A 25,787-nucleotide genomic window follows, 5' to 3' on the forward strand; every position below is an offset into this window, starting at 1 on the left:
TCATGTCTGAGGGCAATGTGTGGTGTGAATATAATGCAGAGAATTCGTAGTTTGGAAGTTAGGAGGAGGTGCGGGATTACCAAAACTGTTGTCCAGAGGGCTGAGGAAGGGTTGTTGAGGTGGTTCGGACATGTAGAGAGAATGGAGCGAAACAGAATGACTTCAAGAGTGTATCAGTCTGTAGTGGAAGGAAGGCGGGGTAGGGGTCGGCCTAGGAAGGGTTGGAGGGAGGGGGTAAAGGAGGTTTTGTGTGCGAGGGGCTTGGACTTCCAGCAGGCATGCGTGAGCGTGTTTGATAGGAGTGAATGGAGACAAATGGTTTTTAATACTTGACGTGCTGTTGGAGTGTGAGCAAAGTAACATTTATGAAGGGATTCAGGGAAACCGGCAGGCCGGACTTGAGTCCTGGAGATGGGAAGTACGGTGCCTGCACTCTGAAGGAGGGGTGTTAATGTTGCAGTTTAAAAACTGTAGTGTAAAGCACCCTTCTGGCAAGACAGTGATGGAGTGAATGATGGTGAAAGTTTTTCTTTTTCGGGCCACCCTGCCTTGGTGGGAATCGGCCGGTGTGATAATAAAAAAAAAAATATATATATATAGGTATATATATATATATATATATATATATATATATATATATATATATATATATATATATATATATATATATATATATATATATATATATGTGTGTGTGTGTGTGTGTGTGTGTGTGTGTGTGTGTGTGTCGCCGACAACTCAGTTCAGCTTATCCTCCAAACCACAACAACACTCCGTCAGAGGGCAGGCACTGTACTTCCCTCCTCCAAGACTCAAACCCAACTAACGTGTGTCCCCGAATCCCTTTATAAATGTCACCTTGCTCACACTCTAACAGCACGTCAAATCATAAAAATTATTTGCTTTCACTCATTCACATAAGACTGTTGGATGTCCGAGATCCTAGCACTCAACACCGCTTTACCGCCTCCCCTTAACTTTTTCTAGAACGATTTCTACCCCTCCTTCCTTCCACCCCAGATTTATACTCCCTCCTAGTCTTCCTATTTTCTCCATCTTCTCTAAATATCCAAACCAACAACCCCTCCTAGTCCTCTGGATAATACTTCTAGTAACTCCTCACATCCGAGTCCAACTCTGAATTCTCTGCATAATTTTCACATCATAAACTGCCCTCAAACACTTTCTCTAGCCTACTTCTTGATGCAACATTAAAAACCCACCCTTCATACCCATACACGGCTTTTTTTTGAGAGATTCTGGTCCTCGCCATCACAGTCCAGTTTTACATACCTGGTCCTTGCCCTCACGGTCCAGCTGTACATACCTGGTCCTCGCTCTCATGGTCCAGCTTTACATACCTGGTCCTCGCCCTCACGGTCCAACTCGGGCAGGTCGTGGTCTTGTTCCTCGCTGGAGTGCTTCTCCGTGGAGCCCGGCAGTGGCGTGTGGTCGTCCAGGTAGTAGTAGGAGTCAGTCAGGTAGGAGGGACCCGGCGCATGCGTCACCACCTGAGAAAATGGGCACAGATGAGTGATGAGCACAGGCGAGTGATGGGCACAGGCAAGTGATGGGCACAGGGAAGGCGAGGGATAAAGTTATGGTAATTATTTTCAAGGGAGAGTGCTAATCTTGAAGGGCTATTTACAGCACAACTCTCTCAGGACTCAACTTACCTACAAGTTACTGCTATGTTAATCAGGCGCTGTATGACCACGCAGATTTACCGCTTTCCCATGAATATAATAATAATAATAATAATAATAATAATAATAATAATAATAATAAGTGTTACCTCCAGGGCGACATGGCTGCTAACACCATCAGGGTTGAGTGGGAGACGGATAGTAGTGGTGGTAGGCTTGCTGGTAGTCGCAGGTAACTGCTCTCTGATCCCAGAGTCCAGATCTTTACCCACACCCAGCCTCACTGGGAACTCCTGCCGGGAAGAACACGAAGGCAGGGTCAGTTGGTCGGGGAGGAGGGTGAATACGGTGGGGAAAGTGGTAGATAGATATGATGGGCTCAGTGGTAGATATATGTAGTTGGCTGAGTAGTAGATACATGTCGTGGGTTCAGTGGTGCATAGATGCAATGGACTTAGATGTGGGTAACGACTCTATCTGCAGTCGTTCCCTTGAACGACTTTACCTGGACTTCTTACTAATTTCTGCAACGCTGTAAGCTCCTGAAGATGTATTGATTGCAATGCAAGGGGACTGGAGCTATCATTCAACTCTCCCCGTGGTTGTTTTCAGTCTCATATCGATTGCTCGCAATTATTGCTTACTTCTCTAAATTAACCACAATAAACATATCGCTCGGGGACAGGCTATACAATGAGCTGAGACATGATGACAGCTCCTAGCTTAATGCAGGATAACTTAACCTAAACCTGAGAAGAAAATTATTGATAAATAAGGTTCCAGGAAGTAACAGGGTAGGTATATTGATACCCACAATGTTGATGAAAGAGCACTTGGTCTTAATTTGACAGAGGTTCCAGGACCGAAATGTATTTAATAAAGATGTCCTGTAAGCTCTCTTACTTAGCTCCTCTGTACTGTGCCATTTTTGGGAAATGCAGTTCGAAAGTACATCCAACATTTAATAGCGCAGGAAAAGATCTTCAGAGTGTTATTTCACTCTGGATGTAAATATCAATTGAATTTGCAAAAACAGTGTGTGTGTCTCACATTGTCACGTAGATAGTGTTAAAAATCGCACAAGTACTATACACTGTCGTCAGTGTTTGGTATTTGTGTCTTGTCATGCACAAGGCAGCATGAGTATTGCTCTCACCTGAAAGTCGTCAAGTAGTACAGGAAAGTAGATGGGAGACTTCTTCGTAAGTGTTCCAGGAGGACCCTCGTCTCCGATGATCAATCCAGAGGCTGCAACCGTCAACCCTGCTGGAAGGAGACTACCTTAGTATGGTAACATTGTGTTGAATACTGATCAATCCAGAGGCTGCAACAGTCAACCCTGCTAGACAGAAACCACGTTAGTGATGAAGAACCAAGATCAATTTCGTTGTTGGAGGGAATGGAAGTAACACCGACAAGTATGCGTGGAATAAACACGCCATAACTAGGATTTAAGGAGACACTGCACCAGTCAGTAGTTAAGTACTTAACAACCTGTCGGTATTTTATACCTTTTTAATGTTCACCAGTCAGTAGCTTTATCCAGTCACTGGTTGGCGAAACGTCTGGTTCTTGCATACATGGCTGGAATTAATCACAACTCATCATCCATTTCCCGATAAGAAATATTGTAGTGTGCTTCAGGAAGCACTAAACCCGTGCGAGTCATTCCTTCTATCGAGTGGAGGAGGCTCGATCCTTAGTCCGGTAATCCCGATCATGAGCAACATAGCACCAGGTCAGTGGATTTCACATGCTAAATAATTAGTTATATCAAATACCAAGATAATTATTAGAGAAAAGATATACAGATGCAGTGTAATGCGATCCTTTATTAACAACGTTTCGCCCACACAGTGGGCTTTATGAAGTCATAAAGGATAAGCCTATGTACAATGAATGTATTTACACTAAGAATTTACATTAATCTTTATTTTAGGAACCCCATTAAAGTATTCTTGACTGGTGGAAGTCATGGGAACTATGATCACAACATGAAAGATACCAAGAGAGATATAAACAAGATGGGCTGACTAATACTGGAGAGCAATGAATATTTAGGCATCCAGATAAAGCAAAGGAACAATAGAGATTCCAAGTGTAAAGTAATGGAAGAAGGTAAGTAGTAGAGGAATGGATGAAGGCAAGAAGAGAGGTAGTGGAGGAGAGGAAGAAACTAGGAAGAGGAGAAGTAGTGAAAGAAGGTAGGAAGAAAGGCAGTGGAGACCAACTCCACTCACAGACAGCAGAAACATGACAACACACGGGACTGGAAACTAGCTACGCAGGTCAGTCCACATTGTCTTAGCAGAGCCTAACCTCTGAAGAGACAACTAACGTACAGTTAGTTAAGTACACTCACGCACACGGACAGTCATTAAGGCTAAATACAACCTATTTACCATCAACCAGGAATATTTTAGTTCCTGAAAACAGTAATTAAAGCAAATTTCGTGTATAAACATTGAGTTATATACCTATGTGCGTACATAGCCTAACCTCCAATGCATCGAAATTATAATAATTATAATCTGACACAGATTCTGGTGTAGTGATACTGGTCCTGTGGGGAGCAGCAGCAGGATAATACTGCACCACCTCTAGGGGCCCTTAACAACAACAACAGTTTGGTGTGTGTCATGGGCACCAACACATGGTGTGTGATTCTCTCCTACTTTATCCATTTATCAGCGATGCAGATTACATGGTGAGTTTAAATATGTGGCCTGTAGTTATAACTTTTCTCTTGACATATGCAAGACATCACCATCCCTGTAGAAGCTATTATTAGATGTACTAGTCATTATATTTTGTTGTTGCAGAAGTACTATGAAGATTCTATGTTCAATAAAGCCTAGAGATAAGGCCTGTGTTTCTATCACAACATCTGGATTTCACTTTCTAAATTTACTGTGACCTGTTATCAATACTACTGCTACCACAACCACTTAAGTTTCTTACCTAATAACAGCAGACAGGGTAACCTGGGCACCATCTCTCCACTCTGCAAGAAAAAAACAGTAACGTTATTAATCTGATCTATCAGAGTTTATCTTTAAGAACCTCAACTTCCTAGTGAATCTTATTACTAATTTCAGTGGTAAATATTGGAATGGTATATTGCCTCTGCTTTTATATATATCCACGGAAACAAGTGGTTTTAAAGCAAAGAACATACTGTGACCGGCCGGGAATTGAACCCGAGTCGTCTAGACAACCTCCCGGGAAACTAGCTCAATTCTTGACGCCTTAGACCACCGCAGTTGGTTTTGGTGCTGCCTCTAGTGAAGCTTGGGTCTCGCACTCCTGCTAAATCACTCAGGTGATTTGGTAGAATTTGCCTTACTAATTTATTTGATTGTGAAGATTAGAATAAAAAGACTAGCAATGTGTTCTGTAGCTCGATCGCTAGAGGACTCGGTTCACACATTGAGGTCCAGAGTTCGAGTCCCCGGTACGGCTGACAATCATTAGGACGTGCTTCCGTACACCTGTTGTTCTTGTTCACCTATCACTAAAATGGGTACCTGGGTGTCAGTCGACTGGTGTGGGTCGCATCCTGGGACAAAACTAACCAAATTTGCCCGAAATGCTCAGTATAACAAGGGGCTTTCCATATAGTAGTATTATTATAAGGCAGTTTGAGAGGCTGTACTTATACCAAGTCTGACTGGAAGTGATGATTGCATCCACTGTTTTCAAAGGAAAATTTTAGGACATTTTTTAAAATGGACAAGATAAAATAGTGCTATTCAGCACGTGGCTTTAGGAAGTAAGTTATAGCCTCTGTTGTCCACAAAGTTTAAGAGGTGCCTGAGTTTCTCTGTCTCCTAACATCATGTTTATTTTTCCTCTATAATCTATCTTGTCCATAATTACTATCGTATTTGCTTTGACGGAAAGGTCGTCATAAATTTCTTTCTCGTATGTGCGGGTTATTTGTGTAAGTTCAAAGAACCTCAAAGGAATTAAGCCAGTCTGATAACACCCTAAATTATTGGGATCACCCAACAAATTCTGCTGCCTCACACTCCTCTCCGGGAATGTAAAAGTTTCTGGTTAAACTTGTTAAAGAAAACCTGCCCCATGCGAGGAGATACTCTGACATTATCAAGCAGACAGTCGTTCCTACACTCCTGCTTTGAGAAAGATTTTATTCACATAACGCGAGATATACAGTGTGGCTTATTTCCATTGGGGTTCTTTGCTTCCCTTCCCCAGGATGCGACCCACAGCAGTCTGTTAGCACTCAAGAATCTAGCTGTAAGTCCTTATTTTATTGTCATTCCCATTTGATCCATGAGTTATATATATATTTACATTGTTTCATTTCTTCAAGGTCAAACAACTTAGGAGTTCTGTTAGTCTGGATTATTATTATAATCAAAAAGAAGCGCTAAACCACAAGAGCTATACAGCTTGTTAGTCTGGAACAATGTGAGTTGAAGCGACAGTATGGAGTCTTGTATACTGTCGGAAGATGAGGTGTAGTCCACTAGAAGAAAAAAACGTGATCATTGAGAGTCTGCTGCCAAGATCGCTGCCAAAATTGTGTGTTATATCCTCAAAGCCTCAATAAAAACTTACCTAAAAAATAGTTTACATGAGTGTATAAAATCTAAAAACTCTTTTGGATATCATACAACTATTTATCTACAGATCTATTTTTGGGGCCAAAGATAATTATTTTAGGCAATAAGCTGATGAATAAGACATGTGTGTAACATCTGGGTATCTTTATTAGAGAAACGTTTTGGCAATGAAGAGGCCTGGTCACAGACCAGGTAGCGAGGGGGGGGGGGCGTTGATCCCCGAAACCATATCCAGGTATACTCCAGGTACACTTGGAGTATACCTGGTATACTCCAAGTGTTGCATATGTGTTTTATCTTTAATAATCATAACGAGAGTGACTGGTGTCTACAACACTGCTCTAGCTCTACTCTAGCTCTACTTCTGTAAGGTGACAAAAAGTAGCCAGAGATGCAACATCATCTGCAACATCACCACTAAAGTCATAATACGGAAGTAAGATGGAGTGACATGCATGTTTTTAAAGAAAGTGAGAAATGTATTTATAAGAAGAGGAGGTAAATGTCAGGGTAAGATGGAGTGATATGCATCTTTGAAAAGAGAGCGAAACCTGTACACGAATAAAAAGGAAAAAAGAACGAGAAGACAATGGAGACGAAGATGAAGAAGAAGAAGAAGAAGAAGAAGAAGAAGAAGAAGAAGAAGACGAAGAAGACGAAGAAGAAGAAGAAGAAGAAGAAGAAGAAGAAGAAGAAGACGAAGAAGAAGAAGACGAAGAAGACGAAGAAGAATTAAATGTGAAAATTTCTTTGAACAACAAATGCTAAATACATTCACAGTTCAATAATAATTATACTAATGTCTAGATGTATTTCAGTCCAAGATTTTATCCCCAAATTGTATAACCCCAGCCCCCTATACATTAATAATCCGAGGAAGGTATCCCTGTATCACATAACCCTAGTCCTCTGTACCTCAATGCATGTGATAGCAATAATGCAGAGTGCAACCTAAGTTGATAATGCAGTACAATATTAGTGTGAAAGATAAAGTGAATTAGTTAAGGTGTTTGCAAGTTATCACATGGACACTAATATCCCAATTTCAATAAAAATGGCAAAAATACTACCTAAACAAGGCAAATCTAATTCAAATCTTGCCACAAAGAAACACGTTTTGAAGCTAAACTGAAGAGATATTCTCTTGTTATCTCAGTCAGATTAATATGCTAAAATACATCAGTACTTTAAGTTTCAAGCCGCCCGTAAGATACATTATCTAGTTATCAGCATTCAAGGGTTGAAGTTAATCAGATGAAACACTCAGAAATTATCACTTGAAAACCAGGATTTCACATAGAATAAGACAAGTAGACGTGTAACACTCAGGTGTTACTCGCCTACCTGTCCATACTGTACACCATTACTGTAGTAAAGTCAAATTAGGAAGTACATAACCCAAAATCAAACCAAACTTTTCTGTAAGACTGACAAGCGTTTAAGGAATAAGCAAATAAGTTAGTAATTTATATTCAGGCTTTGGGTATAGAACATCAATGTACAACAACAACAATGATAATAATAATAATAATAATAATAATAATAATAATAATAATAATAATAATAATAATAATAATAATATCTTTACTACAAGTACATGTACAAGGTATACAGACCATAGCTGACATCAATGATATACTACTATATAGAAAGCCCCTTGTTATGCTGAGCATTTCGGGCACATTAGGTCAATGTCCGTGTCACAATACTGGCAGAATAAAGCACCTGGTCTCAGTGCAATACTGGGGCAGCTAAATCTCCAGCAGCTGGACTGTACATAATTCCGAGAAGTTTAAACTGAGTTGCACGGGGCAAGAAGTAGGAGTGTCTGCCTGTCTGCCTGCCTGCCTGCCTGCCTGCCTGCCTGCCTGCCTGCCTGCCTGCCTGCCTGCCTGCCTGCCTGCCTGCCTGGGCAGTCACAAGTATTAAGAGGAAGGTCACCACGCAGTTGTGTCGAAACACTTCACATAATGAAGAAATATTGAGACTCGAGACAGAGCAAGAAATGTGTAAAACCCGGAGAGGCAGTGTTCTTGCTAGAAATAAGAGGAAAGCAGTGCTATGTATGGGCCCTCTTCCACCCTCTCAAACCCATACTCTGCTCTGCTCTTCTTCCACCCTCTCAAACCCATACTCTGCTCTGCTCTTCTTCCACCCTCTCAAACCCATACTCTGCTCTGCTCTTCTTCCACCCTCTCAAACCCATACTTTGCTTTTTTTCTACCCTCTCAAACCAATATTGACCCGCAGATGTATACAGCACTAGGATGACCTTGGAGAATGTCTAACATACTATCAATTCCCCACTCCGTGTCATTACGAGAGGTCAACCTGGGTGAGTTAAAGGCTAGTGGTTTGAGGGCGGGTGTCGCTTGCTCAAGAAACCCAGACTCAACCCTCCACCATTGTTGTGGATTTGTTGTGGACTTCGTGCGAATTTGTTATGGACTTGTTACGGATTTGTTGCAATGGGAGATTTTTTTTGAGAAAATCGGTTACGTCAGCAGTGTACTCACCTAATTGTGGTTGCAGGGGTCGAGACTCAGCTCCTGGCTGAGTGTGTGTGTGCGGATCCTGATTTTATGTGAGATGCACTAAGGAAATAATGACTAGCTGTGTACATCAGTCCATCACTCAGGACGGAGCCTCCACTCTCATTCCATCACACAGGACGGAGCCTCTACTCTCATTCCATCACACAGGACGAAGCCTCCACTCTCATTCCATCACACAGGACGGAGCCTCCACTTTCATTCCATCACACAGGACGGAGCCTCCACTTTCATTCCATCACACAGGACGGAGCCTCCACTTTCATTCCATCACATACATAAGCCCAGGCTGAGCTGGGGGGGGGGAGACTTCACTAAGTCAGCTAGGATGTGGTCCAGCATCCTACTTAAGGTTTATCAGCTACGGCAACCTCGGAGGTTTCCCTTCCAGCAGTGCTGGAGTTACTGTTTGCAAGAAAGCTCTAAATCCTCATGGGCCACGTCATTTCGAGTAGGCAAGAGTTCGTCTGCGTAAGACGGGGCTGGATTCAAGGTTGATTTTTTTTTATATTCGCCGGAAAGCGCTAAATCTGCTGGGGTCATATAGCGTCTTGGGGAATTGGGTGATAATCAAAGATGATCTGAGGATATCAACCTTGATAATCACCCCGGATCAAGAGCCCTTCACCAGCATCATTACACGCCACTTGAAGGCTGAGAGGTACAGGGCGGTGTGCACTGTGCACACACTGACTGGGCGGTGTGCACTGTGCACTCTGTACAATGCACGACCATCAGCACCACCATTACCTACAGCAACAATACTACTACTGCTACCACCACTAACATAAACAACAACAAAAACAATAATAATAATACGACTAACAGCAAGAACAACAATAATTCTTTGACAAGTGAATGATTCAGAGACGAACCCAAAAACTCGCGCACTGCAGTTTTCGGTCATCAGGAGGTGAGAGGCGCATCACAGGCAGTCAGAGAGACAGTGTGACACACTACATTAGGTTTAACATTTTTGAGGGAGAGAGTGAAGCTTGGTTATCAGGAACAAGCACAGAACAGACTAGTTTAAAAAAATGAGGCGATACTTGTACCACTGTTGCTGACCTGACTCTTTGCTGTGACCTCCGATTGTGGTACTGGCCAGGGTACAGACAGAGAGCGTATGTACTCTCCTAATTGTGGCTGCAGGGGTCGATTCACAGCTCCTGAGACCGCCTCTTTACTGGCCGCTACCAGTTTCACTCTCAACTGGCTGCGTGGTCTCTATTGTACTCATTCTAAAAGCTATATATGGATTCCGCCACTTCCACTCCGCTGTCTAGGTAGTTGCGCTTCCTGACCGCTCTAGGAACTTCTCCAGGCAGACGGACCGACCACTCTAGGAACTTCTCCAAGCTGAGGGACTGACCACTCTAGGAACTCTTCTCCAGGCAGAGGGATTGACCACTCTAGGAACTCTTCTCCAGGCTGAGGGACTAACCACTCTAGGAACTCTTCTCCAGGCTGAGGGATTGACCACTCTACGAACTCTTCTCCAGGCTGAGGGACTGACCACTCTAGGAACTCTTCTCCAGGCTGAGGGATTGACCACTCTAGGAACTCTTCTCTAGGCTGAGGGACTGACCACTCTAGGAACTCTTCTCCAGGCTGAGGGACTGACCACTCTAGGAACTTCTCCAGGCTGAGGGACTGACCACTCTAGGAACTCTTCTCCAGACTGAGGGATTAACCACTCTAGGATGAACATTAAAATGGTATAAAATACCGACAGGTTGTTAGGTAAGACACATATGCAACAGTTAGGTATCTTTATTTTGAAACGTTTCGCCTACACAGTAGGCTTCTTCAGTCGAGTACAGAAAAGTTGATAGAAGCAGAAGATACTTGAAGACGATGTAATCAGTCCATCACCCTTTAAGGGTGATGGACTGATTACATCGTCTTCAAGTATCTTCTGCTTCTATCAACTTTTCTGTACTCGACTGAAGAAGCCTACTGTGTAGGCGAAACGTTTCAAAATAAAGATACCTAACTGTTGCATATGTGTCTTACCTAACAACCACTCTAGGAACTCTTCTCCAGGCTGAGGGACTGACCACTCTAGGAACTCTTCTCCAGGCTGAGGGACTGACCACTCTAGGAACTCTTCTCTAGGCTGAGGGACTGACCACTCTAGGAACATCTCCAAGCTGAGGGACTGACCACTAGGAACTCTTCTTCAGGTTGAGGGACTGACAACTCTAGGAACTTCTCCAGGCTGAGGGACTGACCACTCTAGGAACTCTTCTCCAGGCTGAGAGACTGACCACTCTAGGAACTCTTCTCCAGGCTGAGGGACTGACCACTCTAGGAACTCTTCTCCATGCTGAGGGACTGACCACTCTAGGAACTCTTCTCCAAGCTGAGGGACTGACCACCTCAAAACTACGTCTTCAAGGGTGATGGACTGATTACAACGTCTTAACATCTCTACTACCTCTGCTGCCTCCTCTGTATTTGACTGAAGAAGTCTACTGTGTAGGCGAAACGTTTCGGAATAAAAATACCTAACTGCTGCACATGTTTCACTTATCTACTTATCGGTATTGTATACCATTATTATGTTCAGAAAGTAGTATTTCCTAACATCCTTGTGACTCACCTGTGTTTTTAACTTCCCTCTTGTCAGACTCCCTGTCTACCCTATCGATTCCTTTTATCGTTTTATACGTCGTAATCTTGCCACCTCTGGTCCCTCTCTCCTCTAGTGTAGTCAGGTTTAGTTCCTCATAGATCATTCCCCTCAGCTTTAGGTCTAGTTTCATAAGAAACAGTCACATTCCCCCTCAGCTCTGGTACTTGTCTTGTTGCTGCACATTCTCCAGTTCCCTGAAATGCTTCATCAGGTGTGGGTTTCATACTGGCGCTGCATACTCCAAGACAGACCCGACATATGTCGTGAATGATTTGATTCCTAAAAGAAAATCTTAAATTTACCAGATTCACATTTGCAGTACCTTACTTCTTATTCCTCCTTGCTCCTCTTATATTTCCTTAAAACGTGTGTTTTTAATCCAAAAATATACAGTTCACTCATCCCTTTCTCTTTTGCCTCACATGTGTTACTTTGTTATAGAATTCAAACAGGTTTGTAAGACAGGATTTACCATCTCTAGGACTGTGCTGGTTGTTGTTTATCAAACCACTCACTCCACTGCTCTTCTGATTATCTTCTCCGGTAGCTTACACAGTATGTGTGTCAATGTTACTGGTCTGTAGTTTAATGCTACTTGTCTGTCTCCTTTCTTAAATACTGGAAGTCATCATCTCTTGTCTTCCACATCTTCGGTAATTGCCTATATCACTAAACTTGAAGATTTTATCTCGTGATTCACACAACTTCTGCGTCGTCTTTCAGAACCCACGGAGACACACTGCCTGATTCTATTGCCTTTCAGATATATACTTCACTCTGTTCTTTGTTCAGAACTCTTCCTGTTCTTTGTGTTGTCTCGTCTCTGTCACCTTTCTCATGAGTTCTATTTTTTCTCTATTGCCATCGAAGATGCTTATATTGTTTGTTCGACTCCTTGTGGACTTCCTGGTTGTTTATTGTGTGCTCTCCTCCTTCCTTCTTCGCTCTTATTTCTTATTATCTGGCCCGTTACCGTTGTTTTCCTCTTGATATTACGCTATATCAGTTTTGGTGTGTGTGTGTGTGTGTGTGTGTGTGTGTGTGTGTGTGTGTGTGTGTGTGTGTGAGTGTGTGAATGTATGTATACTCACCTGCTCACCTAAATGTGCTTGCAGGGGTCGAGTCATAGCTCCTGTGCGTGTGTAAGGGTAAGTGTACATTGGAAGAGCGAGAAAGAGGCAAGAAGGGGTGTTGACAGGGTATAAAAATATGAAATAAGGGTAAGCAAAGAAAGGGATGAAACGGAAACGGAAGGGAAGAAAAATAATGCGAAAAGGGAAGGTAGGCTGAACAGGCTTGCAGGGCACTCACTGCTCAGGTCAGTGGCACTCACTGCTCAGGTCAGTGACACTTACTGCTCAGGTCAGTGACACTTACTGCTCAGGTCAGTGGCACTTACTGCTCAGGTCAGTGGCACGTACTGCTCAGGTCAGTGGCGACCACTTCTTGTGGGTCAGCAGTGGAAAGGCGGTGATGAGTGTGGTATGTGCACCAACACCCAGGGGCCAGTCAGTGCACTGTGTGCACCAGCACTCCGGAGCCAGTCAGTGCTCAGTGCGTGCACCAACACCCCGGGGGCCAGTCATGCCACACTGCAAATGTTCGTGGCTTAGTTGGTAGCGTCCTCACCTCACACACATCATTATATTAACTAACATAAGCGAATGTGGCAGACGTTGGCCTAATAACAGGCCACAACAGGAGCATTACCGGTCAGTTCTAGTAGTGATCTCAATACATCGTTGGAGTTCTGTCAGCGCGTGTGAGACACTCATTAACAGTGTCCCGGTACACTTAGCTTGCTAATTATGCGCTGTTAACGATTAGTAAACTATCACGACATGAGAGGAGCGGGGGAGGGAGGGACTAATGAGCAGTTGGCCTCGGACTGACCCAGGTGTCGGATGACCTGGACGTATGACCTGACCGACCTGATTTTCACCCACGCAGTAATTGTTGATGTTGCCGGTTCAGGTCACTGTAATACTAGACTGAGAAGACAAGGTGTACAAGTCACCTACCTCACACTAGTACCTACACTCAACATCTTCAATGTTTCCTCCGTACCTCTCACAGAGACGTCACTACCTCACCGTCGTGAAGAGCGACGCACCGGCAACTCTGGACAAAATGATTTTTTTCAGTTTAACTGGGCTGGCAAGAAAGCTGGTAGCTGACAGGTGAGCTGGCAGGTAAGCAGGTAGGTAAGCTGGCAGGTGAAATGGTAGGTGAGCTGGCAGGTGAAATGGTAGGTGAGCTGGCAGGTGAGCTGGCAGGTGAGATGGCAGGTGAGATGGCAGGTGAGATGGCAGGTGAGATGGCAGGTAAGCTGGCAGGTAAGCTGGCAGGTAAGCTGGCAGGTAAGCTGGCAGGTGAGCTAGGAGGTGAGATGGCAGGTGAAATGGCAGGTAAGCTGGCAGGTAAGCTGGCAGGTAAGCTAGCAGGTGAGATGGCAGGTAAGCTGGCAGGTGAGCTGGCAGGTAAGCAGGTAGGTAAGCTGGCAGGTGAACTGGTAGGTAAGCTGGCAGGTGAACTGGCAGGTGAGCTGGCAGGTAAGCAGGTAGGTAAGCTGGCAGGTGAACTGGTAGGTAAGCTGGCAGGTGAACTGGCAGGTGAGCTGGCAGGTGAACTGGCAGGTGAGCTGGCAGGTGAACTGGTAGGTGAGCTGGCAGGTGAGATGGCAGGTAAGCTGGCAGGTGAGATGGCAGGTAAGCTGGCAGGTGAGCTGGCAGGTGAGCTGGCAGGTAAGCTGGCAGGTGAGCTGGCAGGTGAGCTGGCAGGTGAGCTAGGAGGTGAGATGGCAGGTAAGCTGGCAGGTGAGATGGCAGGTGAGATGGCAGGTGAGATGGCAGGTAAGCTGGCAGGTGAGCTGGCAGGTAAGCTGGCAGGTGAGATGGCAGGTAAGCTGGCAGGTGAGCTGGCAGGTAAGCTAGCAGGTAAGCTAGCAGGTAAGCTGGCAGGTAAGCTAGCAGGTAAGCTGGCAGGTAAGCTAGCAGGTAAGCTGGCAGGTAAGCTAGCAGGTAAGCTGGCAGGTAAGCTAGCAGGTAAGCTAGCAGGTAAGCTGGCAGGTAAGCTAGCAGGTAAGCTGGCAGGTAAGCTAGCAGGTAAGCTGGCAGGTAAGCTAGCAGGTAAGCTGGCAGGTAAGCTGGCAGGTAAGCTGGCAGGTAAGCTGGCAGGTAAGCTAGCAGGTAAGCTGGCAGGTAAGCTAGCAGGTAAGCTAGCAGGTAAGCTGGCAGGTAAGCTGGCAGGTAAGCTGGTAGGTAAGCTGGTAGGTAAGCTGGCAGGTAAGTCGGTCAGAATATAACAATTACTGACACAATACAATTTGCGCGGAGACCTGTTTTATTTTTCAATTTATCGAAAGTGGATACATCTGCAGTGTGCTGCTCTCTCTCTCAATATGATAATTACATAGTGGGAATAAAAGATAGGAGCCGAGGTAGCGAGTAATGGCAGGTGCTCAATAACTGACTCACGAAATCGTAATGACACGATTTTTTTTAGGTGGTCAATACCTCTGACAAACCTGTTGGAAAAGTTCTCAGATGGTACAGAGGAGAGCTAGAGGCCTAGCAGCCTGTGAGAACCATCTCTGACACTCAGAGCTGACCGCTAAATCGCAGGGGTCAGACAGAGCTTGGTAAATGTTAATTAATCAGGTTTGAGTCAAGGGAAGGATGCCGCACCAACAGCAACACATCCTTCCTGAGGTCTCGTATACCAGCAGTCTTTTCCTATAGACTAGAGCAGTGTTTTTCAACCTGAGTGGCTAGTCATCCCTGGGGGTGAATCAGGCTAGGGTCAGGGGTGTCCTAGTTGGCTGGGGTGACCTAGATCAGTATGGTGATAGAGGAGCAGTGTTATATTCCTGTTCTTCTCTCTGTCTACCTTCCTACGTCAGTACGATAACTTGGATTTCAAAATCTGAAGACGAGTGTTTCGACTCTTGACGAATAAGACACTTGGGTGTCTTTAATGGCGAAATGTTTCGCCTACACAGCAGGCTTCTTCAGTAATACCCACGAGAATACAACACTGGAGACACTAGGACTTTCGACGTGATCAGTCCGTCACCCTTGGAAGGTGGTGGTCAGTCCCTCAAGCCTGCCACAGAGGCGACAACTTTCGTCAATAAACATCTCCAAGTATTGCACATGTGTCTTTTTCATCAACTTGTCGTAAATACATACCATCAATAAAATTCAACTCTGGTCGAAGTCTTAAACGAAGAAATGGAGAGAGAGTAATGTGAGGCGACACTGAAGAGATGTGTGTCCTCTCCTGAGACAACCTGATACATGGAACACAAAATCTAAAATAATCATCAATTTAATGATGAAAAAAGTTGTGCCAAGTGACTGCTGCTTCCTTAATTAAGGTTTAGTCTTTTCAACATACACATGGCGAAGAGGCTGGTCCAAGAGCTAGGAATCAACCCCTGCAACCGCAAATAGGTGAGCACTCTCCACCACCCCATTACCTTCAATACTTCGTGACACACACACTCTTCCTTCCATGTTGTCGTAGCTCAAACTAAGGTAGATAGGTGACCTTGAAGCCCCTGCTGCTGAGCCTCTCTCAGTACCTTTTGTGGGTCACAGGTACCTATGTAGGTAGCAATACAGTCGTGACTCCAGTTCCTGATGCTCTAGTCTGTTAGGTTCAAGGTCTACCTTCAACACGATGGTCAGTGAGATCAGTCTTCCTACACACTAATATCAAAGATATTTTATCATTAAAAATAGGGATTCAGTACATTTCTCTGTATATTCGGGACGGGTGTACATATGCTGAGCAGTTGTGGAGCTCTGCCAGTTGTGGCTCACACTATGATTCCTGTGTACAAACTCGTGTGTTATGGGAGACGTTAATATGAACTTAATATACCCATGTGTTGCATGTGTCTTATTCATCAGATACCCATGTGTTGCATGTGTCTTATTCATCAGATACCCATGTGTTGCATGTGTGTCTGTCTTATTCATCAATCCATAAGAAGAGAGTTGTGGAAATGGGGGTAATGGGAAGAGACGGAAAGAAGAAAGTGAAGTGGGAAGAGATAAGAGAAGGTAGAGAGGTAGAGAGGAGAGGAAGCAGTGGTCAGCTGGGTAACGAGAAAGGCTGTGTATTATATCCCAACGCACGCTTCCAGCAGCTAGTTTTTTGCCTTAAGTTGGGCAATATGTTGTCTTACGTTGGGCAAGATGTTGCACTCCAGTTCCTCCTTCACTGCCAAGCTCAGAGTTGCTGATCTCACCTCTACACTAATTTTCTTTTTTGTTTGCTTTAATAAAGTAAGAACTGGGAAAGAACTGCAGATGTTCGTGAAGAACTAAACAGTCTCTGCAACAGGTATTTTTTTTTCTTTTGGCTCAATATTCTAAAATCTAGAGCAGTGCAGACGTTGCCTGTTTATTGTAAACTTTGTTTTGATAGACCACGAGATCGATGACAAGTGAGGAGGGGGAAAAATAGAATAAGATAGAGTAGCGAAAAAAAGATTGTAGATACACATGAGATAAAAGGTTGTGGATACACAGAAGATGGATAATAAAGGTCAAGTGGGTTGTCCACTTTGGTTGGGTGTTACGGAAACAACAATGAAAGTATATGAGATGTCAAACCTGAAAAAGAATGCGAATACAGATAAATTAAGAAGTGCATAATGCTGGCTGGTTAAGAGTCAGACGAGTGACTTGTCAGCCTAGACAGCTCTCATTGTTTCATGAATGTCGATGATGGTGACGCCCACACCCACACTCCTGTATCATGCTCACCCTCCCACACACCTTCCCTTCTCACTTTCACGATAAATGTACATCACTGTCACACACCATGACCACCATCCCACATGCTCACATGCCCACCTTCCCACACGCCCCTCTCCCACCCACCTAAACGCCCACCTTCCCTTCTCTCACCGTAGGCAGTAGGTAAGCAAACAACCATCTAAGAGATTCTATAGTCCTCTAACACGAGCGTCAAACTGAAGCTTATTAAAAGTTTCACACTCTGGCAGGATATCTGGCCTGTTCTCTCTGTACAAAGAACAAGTAAGATAAAAGTAAATCTTACAAACTTATAACTTGTGTAATTTCACTCAGGGGAAAAACTCTGTGAACTAAATTGGCTCTTTCAAACACAGGCTTGTTAATGTTCACTAGCCAGCCTCCTCCCCATCCTTCTCTTGCTCCTTCCCTCCTCTTCTCCTACAAGTTAAGCGAGGAGGAGAAACCAGTTCAAATCTGGCTAAATGTCAATTTTCTTCACTTACCTCCATATACACACGGCTTTAACTATTTACTACCTAATGTTTTGCTGCAACACTTTAATTTTTACACACCTTTCATTTTATCTTCTTTCCTTCCACAAGTCGTCCTGCTACGTAACAGCAACTCCACTTCTGCATCTGAATATCCTACTGCTCACAATACAGAAGAAAAGACGCTGTACATAACGTTTCGCTGTGTAGAGCTTTATCAAGTCATGGCCTAATGAAGCTCTACACGGAGGGGAAACGTCTCGTAAAAGCTTGTTATGAAACGCGACTTTCCAGCTGCCGTAACTACAGAACCAACAGTGTAAATCACACTGGTGAAGTCTCCCAGCTCAGGCTGACAGTGGTCATTACCTCGTGTACGGAACATCCTGTGTGGTGGAGTAACTATCGTACAGGATTGGCTAGCAGCACACTATGGTTGTTCCCACTGTGTAACTACCAGCACACAGTGGCTCTTCCCATCATGTAACTATCACACAGGATAGACTACCAGCACACAGTTGTTGTTCCCACCATGTAACCATCACACAGGACAAACCACCAGCACACAGTGGTTGTTCCCACCATGTAACTATCACACAGGACAAACTACCAGCACACAGTGGTTGTTCCCACCATGTAACTATCACACAAGACAAACTACCAACACACAGTGGTTGTTCCCACCATGTAACTATCACACAGGACAAACTACCAACACACAGTGGTTGTTCCCACTATGTAACCATCACACAGGACAAACTACCAGAACACAGTGGTTGTTCCCACCATGTAACTATCACACAAGACAAACTACCAACACACAGTGGTTGTTCCCACCATGTAACTATCACACAGGACAAACTACCAGCACACAGTGGTTGTTCCCACCATGTAACTATCACACAGGACAAACTACCAACACACAGTGGTTGTTCCCACCATGTAACTATCACACAGGATAGACTACAAGCACACAGTGGTTGTTCCCGCCATGTAACTATCACACAAGACAAACTACCAGCACACAGTGATTGTTCCCACCATGTAACTATCACACACTTCTATCTGTATGTTCAAGTGTATGTAGGCGTGGCTTTTCTTCCAAGGAAATGAAGCTATCAAACTTTATTAGGCTGTATGACTGATAATAATAATAATAATAATAATAATAATAATAATAATTAAATACAAGAAACCTCCAGTAATAAAGTGAAGAGACAGCGAGAGATTAAGTTCGGTTAATCAGTACAGGATCTTGTGTATCCAGGTCAAGTGTTGTTTGACCACCACCACCCAGGTCAGCGGTCAAGTGGATTTGTCAGGGTTAATGAGGCAAAGGGTGGTAGCGTGGGTGGTAGCGTGGGTGGTAGTGTGGGTGGTAGTGTGGGTGGTAGTGTGGGTGGTAGTGTGGGTGGTAGTGTGGGTGGTAGTGTGGGTGGTAGCGTGGGTGGTAGCGTGGGTGGTAGCGTGGGTGGTAGTGTGGGTGGTAGTGTGGGTGGTAGTGTGGGTGGTAGTGTGGGTGGTAGTGTGGGTGGTAGCGTGGGTGGTCGTGTGGGAGGTAGCGTGGGTGGTAGCGTGGGAGGTAGCGTGGGAGGTAGCGTGGGAGGTAGCGTGGGAGGTAGCGTGGGTGGTAGCGTGGGAGGTAGCGTGGGAGGTAGCGTGGGAGGTAGCGTGGGTGGTAGCGTGGGAGGTAGCGTGGGAGGTAGCGTGGGAGGTAGCGTGGGAGGTAGCGTGGGAGGTAGCGTGGGTGGTAGCGTGGGAGGTAGCGTGGGAGGTAGGGTGGGAGGTAGCGTGGGTGGTAGCGTGGGAGGTAGCGTGGGAGGTAGCGTGGGAGGTAGCGTGGGTGGTAGTGTGGGAGGTAGCGTGGGTGGTCGTGTGGGAGGTAGCGTGGGAGGTAGCGTGGGTGGTAGCGTGGGAGGTAGCGTGGGAGGTAGCGTGGGAGGTAGCGTGGGAGGTAGCGTGGGAGGTAGCGTGGGAGGTAGCGTGGGTGGTAGAGTGGGTGGTAGTGTGGGTGGTAGAGTGGGTGGTAGAGTGGGTGGTAGAGTGGGTGGTAGTGTGGGTGGTAGTGTGGGTGGTAGTGTGGGTGGTAGCGTGGGTGGTAGCGTGGGTGGTAGTGTGGGTGGTAGTGTGGGTGGTAGTGTGGGTGGTAGTGTGGGTGGTAGTGTGGGTGGTAGTGTGGGTGGTAGCGTGGGTGGTCGTGTGGGAGGTAGCGTGGGTGGTAGCGTGGGAGGTAGCGTGGGAGGTAGCGTGGGAGGTAGCGTGGGAGGTAGCGTGGGTGGTAGCGTGGGAGGTAGCGTGGGAGGTAGCGTGGGAGGTAGCGTGGGTGGTAGCGTGGGAGGTAGCGTGGGAGGTAGCGTGGGAGGTAGCGTGGGAGGTAGCGTGGGTGGTAGCGTGGGAGGTAGCGTGGGAGGTAGCGTGGGAGGTAGCGTGGGTGGTAGCGTGGGAGGTAGCGTGGGAGGTAGCGTGGGAGGTAGCGTGGGTGGTAGTGTGGGAGGTAGCGTGGGTGGTCGTGTGGGAGGTAGCGTGGGAGGTAGCGTGGGTGGTAGCGTGGGAGGTAGCGTGGGAGGTAGCGTGGGAGGTAGCGTGGGAGGTAGCGTGGGAGGTAGCGTGGGAGGTAGCGTGGGAGGTAGCGTGGGAGGTAGCGTGGGTGGTAGTGTGGGAGGTAGCGTGGGTGGTCGTGTGGGAGGTAGCGTGGGAGGTAGCGTGGGTGGTAGCGTGGGAGGTAGCGTGGGAGGTAGGGTGGGTGGTAGCGTGGGTGGTAGAGTGGGTGGTAGCGTGGGAGGTAGCGTGGGAGGTAGCGTGGGAGGTAGCGTGGGTGGTAGCGTGGGAGGTAGCGTGGGTGGTAGTGTGGGTGGTAGTGTGGGTGGTAGCGTGGGAGGTAGTGTGGGTGGTAGCGTGGGAGGTAGCGTGGGTGGTAGTGTGGGTGGTAGTGTGGGTGGTAGCGTGGGTGGTAGTGTGGGAGGTAGCGTGGGAGGTAGCGTGGGAGGTAGCGTGGGTGGTAGTGTGGGTGGTAGTGTGGGTGGTAGTGTGGGAGGTAGCGTGGGTGGTAGTGTGGGTGGTAGTGTGGGAGGTAGCGTGGGAGGTAGCGTGGGAGGTAGCGTGGGAGGTAGTGTGGGTGGTAGTGTGGGAGGTAGCGTGGGAGGTAGTGTGGGTGGTAGTGTGGGAGGTAGCGTGGGAGGTAGCGTGGGAGGTAGTGTGGGTGGTAGCGTGGGAGGTAGCGTGGGAGGTAGTGTGGGTGGTAGTGTGGGAGGTAGCGTGGGAGGTAGTGTGGGTGGTAGTGTGGGAGGTAGCGTGGGAGGTAGCGTGGGAGGTAGTGTGGGAGGTAGCGTGGGAGGTAGCGTGGGAGGTAGCGTGGGAGGTAGCGTGGGAGGTAGCGTGGGAGGTAGCGTGGGAGGTAGTGTGGGAGGTAGCGTGGGAGGTAGTGTGGGTGGTAGTGTGGGAGGTAGCGTGGGAGGTAGCGTGGGAGGTAGTGTGGGAGGTAGCGTGGGAGGTAGCGTGGGAGGTAGCGTGGGAGGTAGCGTGGGAGGTAGCGTGGGAGGTAGTGTGGGAGGTAGCGTGGGAGGTAGTGTGGGTGGTAGTGTGGGAGGTAGCGTGGGAGGTAGCGTGGGAGGTAGTGTGGGAGGTAGCGTGGGAGGTAGCGTGGGAGGTAGCGTGGGAGGTAGCGTGGGAGGTAGCGTGGGAGGTAGTGTGGGAGGTAGCGTGGGAGGTAGTGTGGGAGGTAGCGTGGGAGGTAGTGTGGGTGGTAGTGTGGGAGGTAGCGTGGGAGGTAGCGTGGGAGGTAGTGTGGGAGGTAGCGTGGGAGGTAGCGTGGGAGGTAGTGTGGGAGGTAGCGTGGGAGGTAGTGTGGGAGGTAGCGTGGGAGGTAGTGTGGGTGGTAGTGTGGGAGGTAGCGTGGGAGGTAGTGTGGGAGGTAGCGTGGGAGGTAGCGTGGGAGGTAGTGTGGGAGGTAGCGTGGGAGGTAGCGTGGGAGGTAGTGTGGGAGGTAGCGTGGGAGGTAGTGTGGGTGGTAGTGTGGGAGGTAGCGTGGGAGGTAGCGTGGGAGGTAGTGTGGGAGGTAGCGTGGGAGGTAGCGTGGGAGGTAGTGTGGGAGGTAGCGTGGGAGGTAGTGTGGGAGGTAGCGTGGGAGGTAGTGTGGGTGGTAGCGTGGGAGGTAGCGTGGGAGGTAGCGTGGGAGGTAGCGTGGGAGGTAGCGTGGGAGGTAGCGTGGGAGGTAGCGTGGGAGGTAGCGTGGGAGGTAGCGTGGGAGGTAGCGTGGGAGGTAGCGTGGGTGGTAGTGTGGGAGGTAGCGTGGGAGGTAGTGTGGGAGGTAGTGTGGGAGGTAGCGTGGGAGGTAGCGTGGGAGGTAGCGTGGGAGGTAGCGTGGGAGGTAGCGTGGGAGGTAGCGTGGGAGGTAGTGTGGGAGGTAGTGTGGGAGGTAGCGTGGGAGGTAGCGTGGGAGGTAGCGTGGGAGGTAGCGTGGGAGGTAGCGTGGGTGGTAGCGTGGGAGGTAGAGTGGGAGGTAGTGTGGGAGGTAGCGTGGGAGGTAGTGTGGGAGGTAGCGTGGGAGGTAGTGTGGGAGGTAGCGTGGGAGGTAGTGTGGGAGGTAGCGTGGGAGGTAGTGTGGGAGGTAGCGTGGGAGGTAGCGTGGGAGGTAGCGTGGGAGGTAGCGTGGGAGGTAGCGTGGGAGGTAGCGTGGGAGGTAGCGTGGGAGGTAGCGTGGGAGGTAGCGTGGGAGGTAGCGTGGGAGGAATCAGACACTGCCAAGCCTCCATGGTTATGGTGTGAAGGAGGAAACATCGACACCTGTATAAAGAGACATTACTGGGACAACATTTTACTTAAACTCCAGAATCTTTTCCGAGTCATAACTTGAAAAAGCTCTACTTGGATGTGAAGGTTGTTCCAATATAATGTTGCTGTGGCTGGGGTGCGTGCCGAATAGGTCATTTTTATTCGGATTGTACCACACACGTCCACACATCCTGCACTCCATCACAAATCAGCAAAAAGTCTGGTAATTTGTTGCCAGTCTGGGTATAGGGGCCCTCACCTGCTTAGTGAATAATAACCACTTGTAAATGTCAAGCAGACTGAGGGGCGGGAACCAAGCGGCTTCACCTAGTAACTAAAATTCATCTTTGGGTCAGTCCCTCGCCTGATTTTAGCCGATTATCACATACTAGTTTATTTTACAGTACGAGCGTATGGGCTGTAACAGCGAAAGAACTCTTATTACTATCTCTCTCTCTCTCTCTCTCTCTCTCTAAAATCTATATTACAGTATCTGTATATTGTAAATATTATTGGTGTTGGGAATACACAGTTACTTAAACAACAACCTCTGGTGTATGTTTTTACTTTAAACTTTATTGGATTGCTTTATTGATTGCTCTCGTGTTGGTAATATATCTTTATGACCAGATCTACTTACCTGAAGTCTACCTGGAGGGTATTCCGGGGATCAACGCCCCCGCGGCCCGGTCCACGACTAGGCCTCCCGGTGGTACCAGAGGTCATATAACAGTACCTGTGTTAATAACAGTGTTTGCACGTGTCTGCCTTCAGTTCTCCACCTGAGGTGCAGGATCAGACATAAGCTCATTAAAAGTGTGATAACACGATATTCTTTTCAGTATCTCTATAAACGATATATACGTATATATATATATAACGTATTATAGCGATCTGGACGTCATCGTGGCGATATAAAACGTCTTTGTCATAACAAAAATGTCATCGTGTGATACATAACGCAATTATAGAGATATACACGTCATCGCGTGAAATATATCGTCATTTTAGCGATATACTCAATCCTGCGGCGATAAACACGATAACCCCCAAACAACGGCGGCTTACCGCAAATCGTATATCGTAGCGATCAATCTCCAGTCCCGTTAAGATCAAATTTCTTCATGTTTAGAGAAAACATATAACAGGTTATCTTACCCAGCAAGTTATCTTACCATGATCTTACAGTCTTACTCACCCGGTCTTTAGAAGCAATAACCATCTGGGAGAAGACATGATTGCAATGTAAGTCTTCAAAGCTTATTCCTGGATTTTTATCATCACCCAACGTGAAGCTGTGTAATGACTGGCGTGACCTCCACAGTCATGTATCGTACTTAAAGTTATCTGTATTACAAGAAATTGAATGTTTTCAAGAACACAGGTAATGTCTGTCGAGTGCACGAGGGCCATGAAGACTGAACTGAAGAGGCACGTAAGTTCCCCAGTCTTTTAATATGTTCATTTTTCCACTATAATCTACCTTGTCCATAATTACTCTCGCATTTGCTTTGTCTGTTTCGGAAAGTGAAGTCCAGGATCTTTCCTGAATTCATGGTATAACTTAACATATCTTTGAGGACACTTGTGGTGCACCACAACACAACCTTGAGAACAAGACGCCATCTAACTTATTTCACTCGTAACCATAACTAGAATTTAAGTCACGAGTGTGGAGTCTTTGACCTGATTGTTGAGTGACCCCTGACCATCCAGGTCAGTGCCTCACCTGTGCCACCTTAATGCCACCTATTGGTTGTTACAACCAGGTGGTATAAGGTGAGATACCAGGAGAATATAGCTACGTATTACCACACACTGTTTACTACAGTGTGATTCGACGAAATTGTATATACTAATTCCTTAGACTTATCGATAATATAACAAGATCTTTATTTAATACAAGTACATGTACAAGGTATACAGACCATAGCTGACATTAATGACATACTACTATATAGAAAGTCCCTTGTTATGCTGAGCATTTCCCGCAAATTAGGTCAGTGTCCCAGGATGCGACCCACACCAGTCCACTAACACCCAGGTACCCATTTTACTGATGGGTGAATATAGACACCAGGTGCAAAGAAACACGCCCAATGTTTCTACCCTAGCTGGGAATCGAACCCAGACCCTCGCCGTGTAAAGCGAGAGCATTAGCCGCCAGGCAAGAAACAGCAATATACAATAATAATTTACTGACAGTGATAATTTATACACGGTTAGTAACATATAATAATAATTTTCACATATAAATTATCAATACACAATTACTTCCACTCGGTGGCAGTAACGTAGAGAAATGTGACAGAGAAGACAAGAACACACCGGAACATAACGCAGGAATTATGATGCACTGGTGGACATTATTATTGTTATTATTGCTATTATTATTATTATTATTATTATTATTATTATCCATGGGGAAGATTTCGACCTGTCAGGGCTACCCAGCGCCTAATTGGGGAAGTTACTATAATCATATATAGGCCCTATAAGTCGTTATAAATTATTCTATATGTCGTGTCTTATAAGCCAATATGGTCAATTAAGGCAATATTCCTAATTTTTTTTATTGCAGAGTGATTATATATATTATTTCACTGAAAATTATGTAAACAAGTTTATTTTTGAACCAAAACCTACTTAAAAACCTGACCTGACCTAACCAAAACCTACTTAAAAACCTAACCTAACCTAACCAAAACCTACTTAAAAACCTGACCTGACCTAACCAAAACCTACTTAAAAACCTAACCTAACCTAACCAAAACCTACTTAAAAACCTGACCTGACCTAACCAAAACCTACTTAAAAACCTAACCTAACCTAACCAAAACCTACTTAAAAACCTAACCTAACCTAACCAAAACCTACTTAAAAACCTGACCTGACCTAACCAAAACCTACTTAAAAACCTAACCTAACCTAACCAAAACCTACTTAAAAACCTGACCTGACCTAACCAAAACCTACTTAAAAACCTAACCTGACCTAACCAAAACCTACTTAAAAACCTAACCTGACCTAACCAAAACCTACTTAAAAACCTAACCTAACCTAACCAAAACCTACTTAAAAACCTAACCTGACCTAACCAAAACCTACTTAAAAACCTAACCTAACCTAACCTAACTTAACCTAACCAAAACCTGCTTAAAAACCTAACCTAACCTAACCAAAACCTGCTTAAAAACCTAACCTAACCTAACCAAAACCTACTTAAAAACCTAACCTAACCTAACCAAAACCTGCTTAAAAACCTAACCTAACCTAACCAAAACCTACTTAAAAACCTAACCTAACCTAACCAAAACCTACTTAAAA

At 46.0% G+C, this 25,787-nt stretch overlaps 1 protein-coding gene across 4 annotated transcripts in view; it reads right to left on the reverse strand.

Moving 5' to 3' along the window:
* The window catches only part of LOC128694456 (uncharacterized), a 215,505-nt gene that overhangs the window by 8,330 nt on the left and 181,388 nt on the right, over nucleotides 1–25,787 (reverse strand). For 2 of the 4 annotated variants that reach the window (XM_053784592.2, XM_070097886.1), the window contains exons 2-5: nucleotides 4,608–4,650; nucleotides 2,803–2,909; nucleotides 1,796–1,939; nucleotides 1,362–1,511 (exon numbers count right to left, since the gene is read on the reverse strand). In XM_053784592.2, the coding sequence (XP_053640567.2) occupies nucleotides 1,362–1,511; nucleotides 1,796–1,939; nucleotides 2,803–2,909; nucleotides 4,608–4,641 (435 nt within the window). In that variant the 5' untranslated portion in view covers nucleotides 4,642–4,650. Of the gene's footprint in view, nucleotides 1–1,361; nucleotides 1,512–1,795; nucleotides 1,940–2,802; nucleotides 2,913–4,607; nucleotides 4,651–25,787 lie in introns of all 4 variants that reach the window. The other 2 variants (XM_053784591.2, XM_070097885.1) reach the window with 1 other exon arrangement.

Source organism: Cherax quadricarinatus, chromosome 60 (assembly GCF_038502225.1).
Source record: "Cherax quadricarinatus isolate ZL_2023a chromosome 60, ASM3850222v1, whole genome shotgun sequence".
Classification (NCBI taxonomy): Eukaryota; Metazoa; Arthropoda; class Malacostraca; order Decapoda; family Parastacidae; genus Cherax; species Cherax quadricarinatus.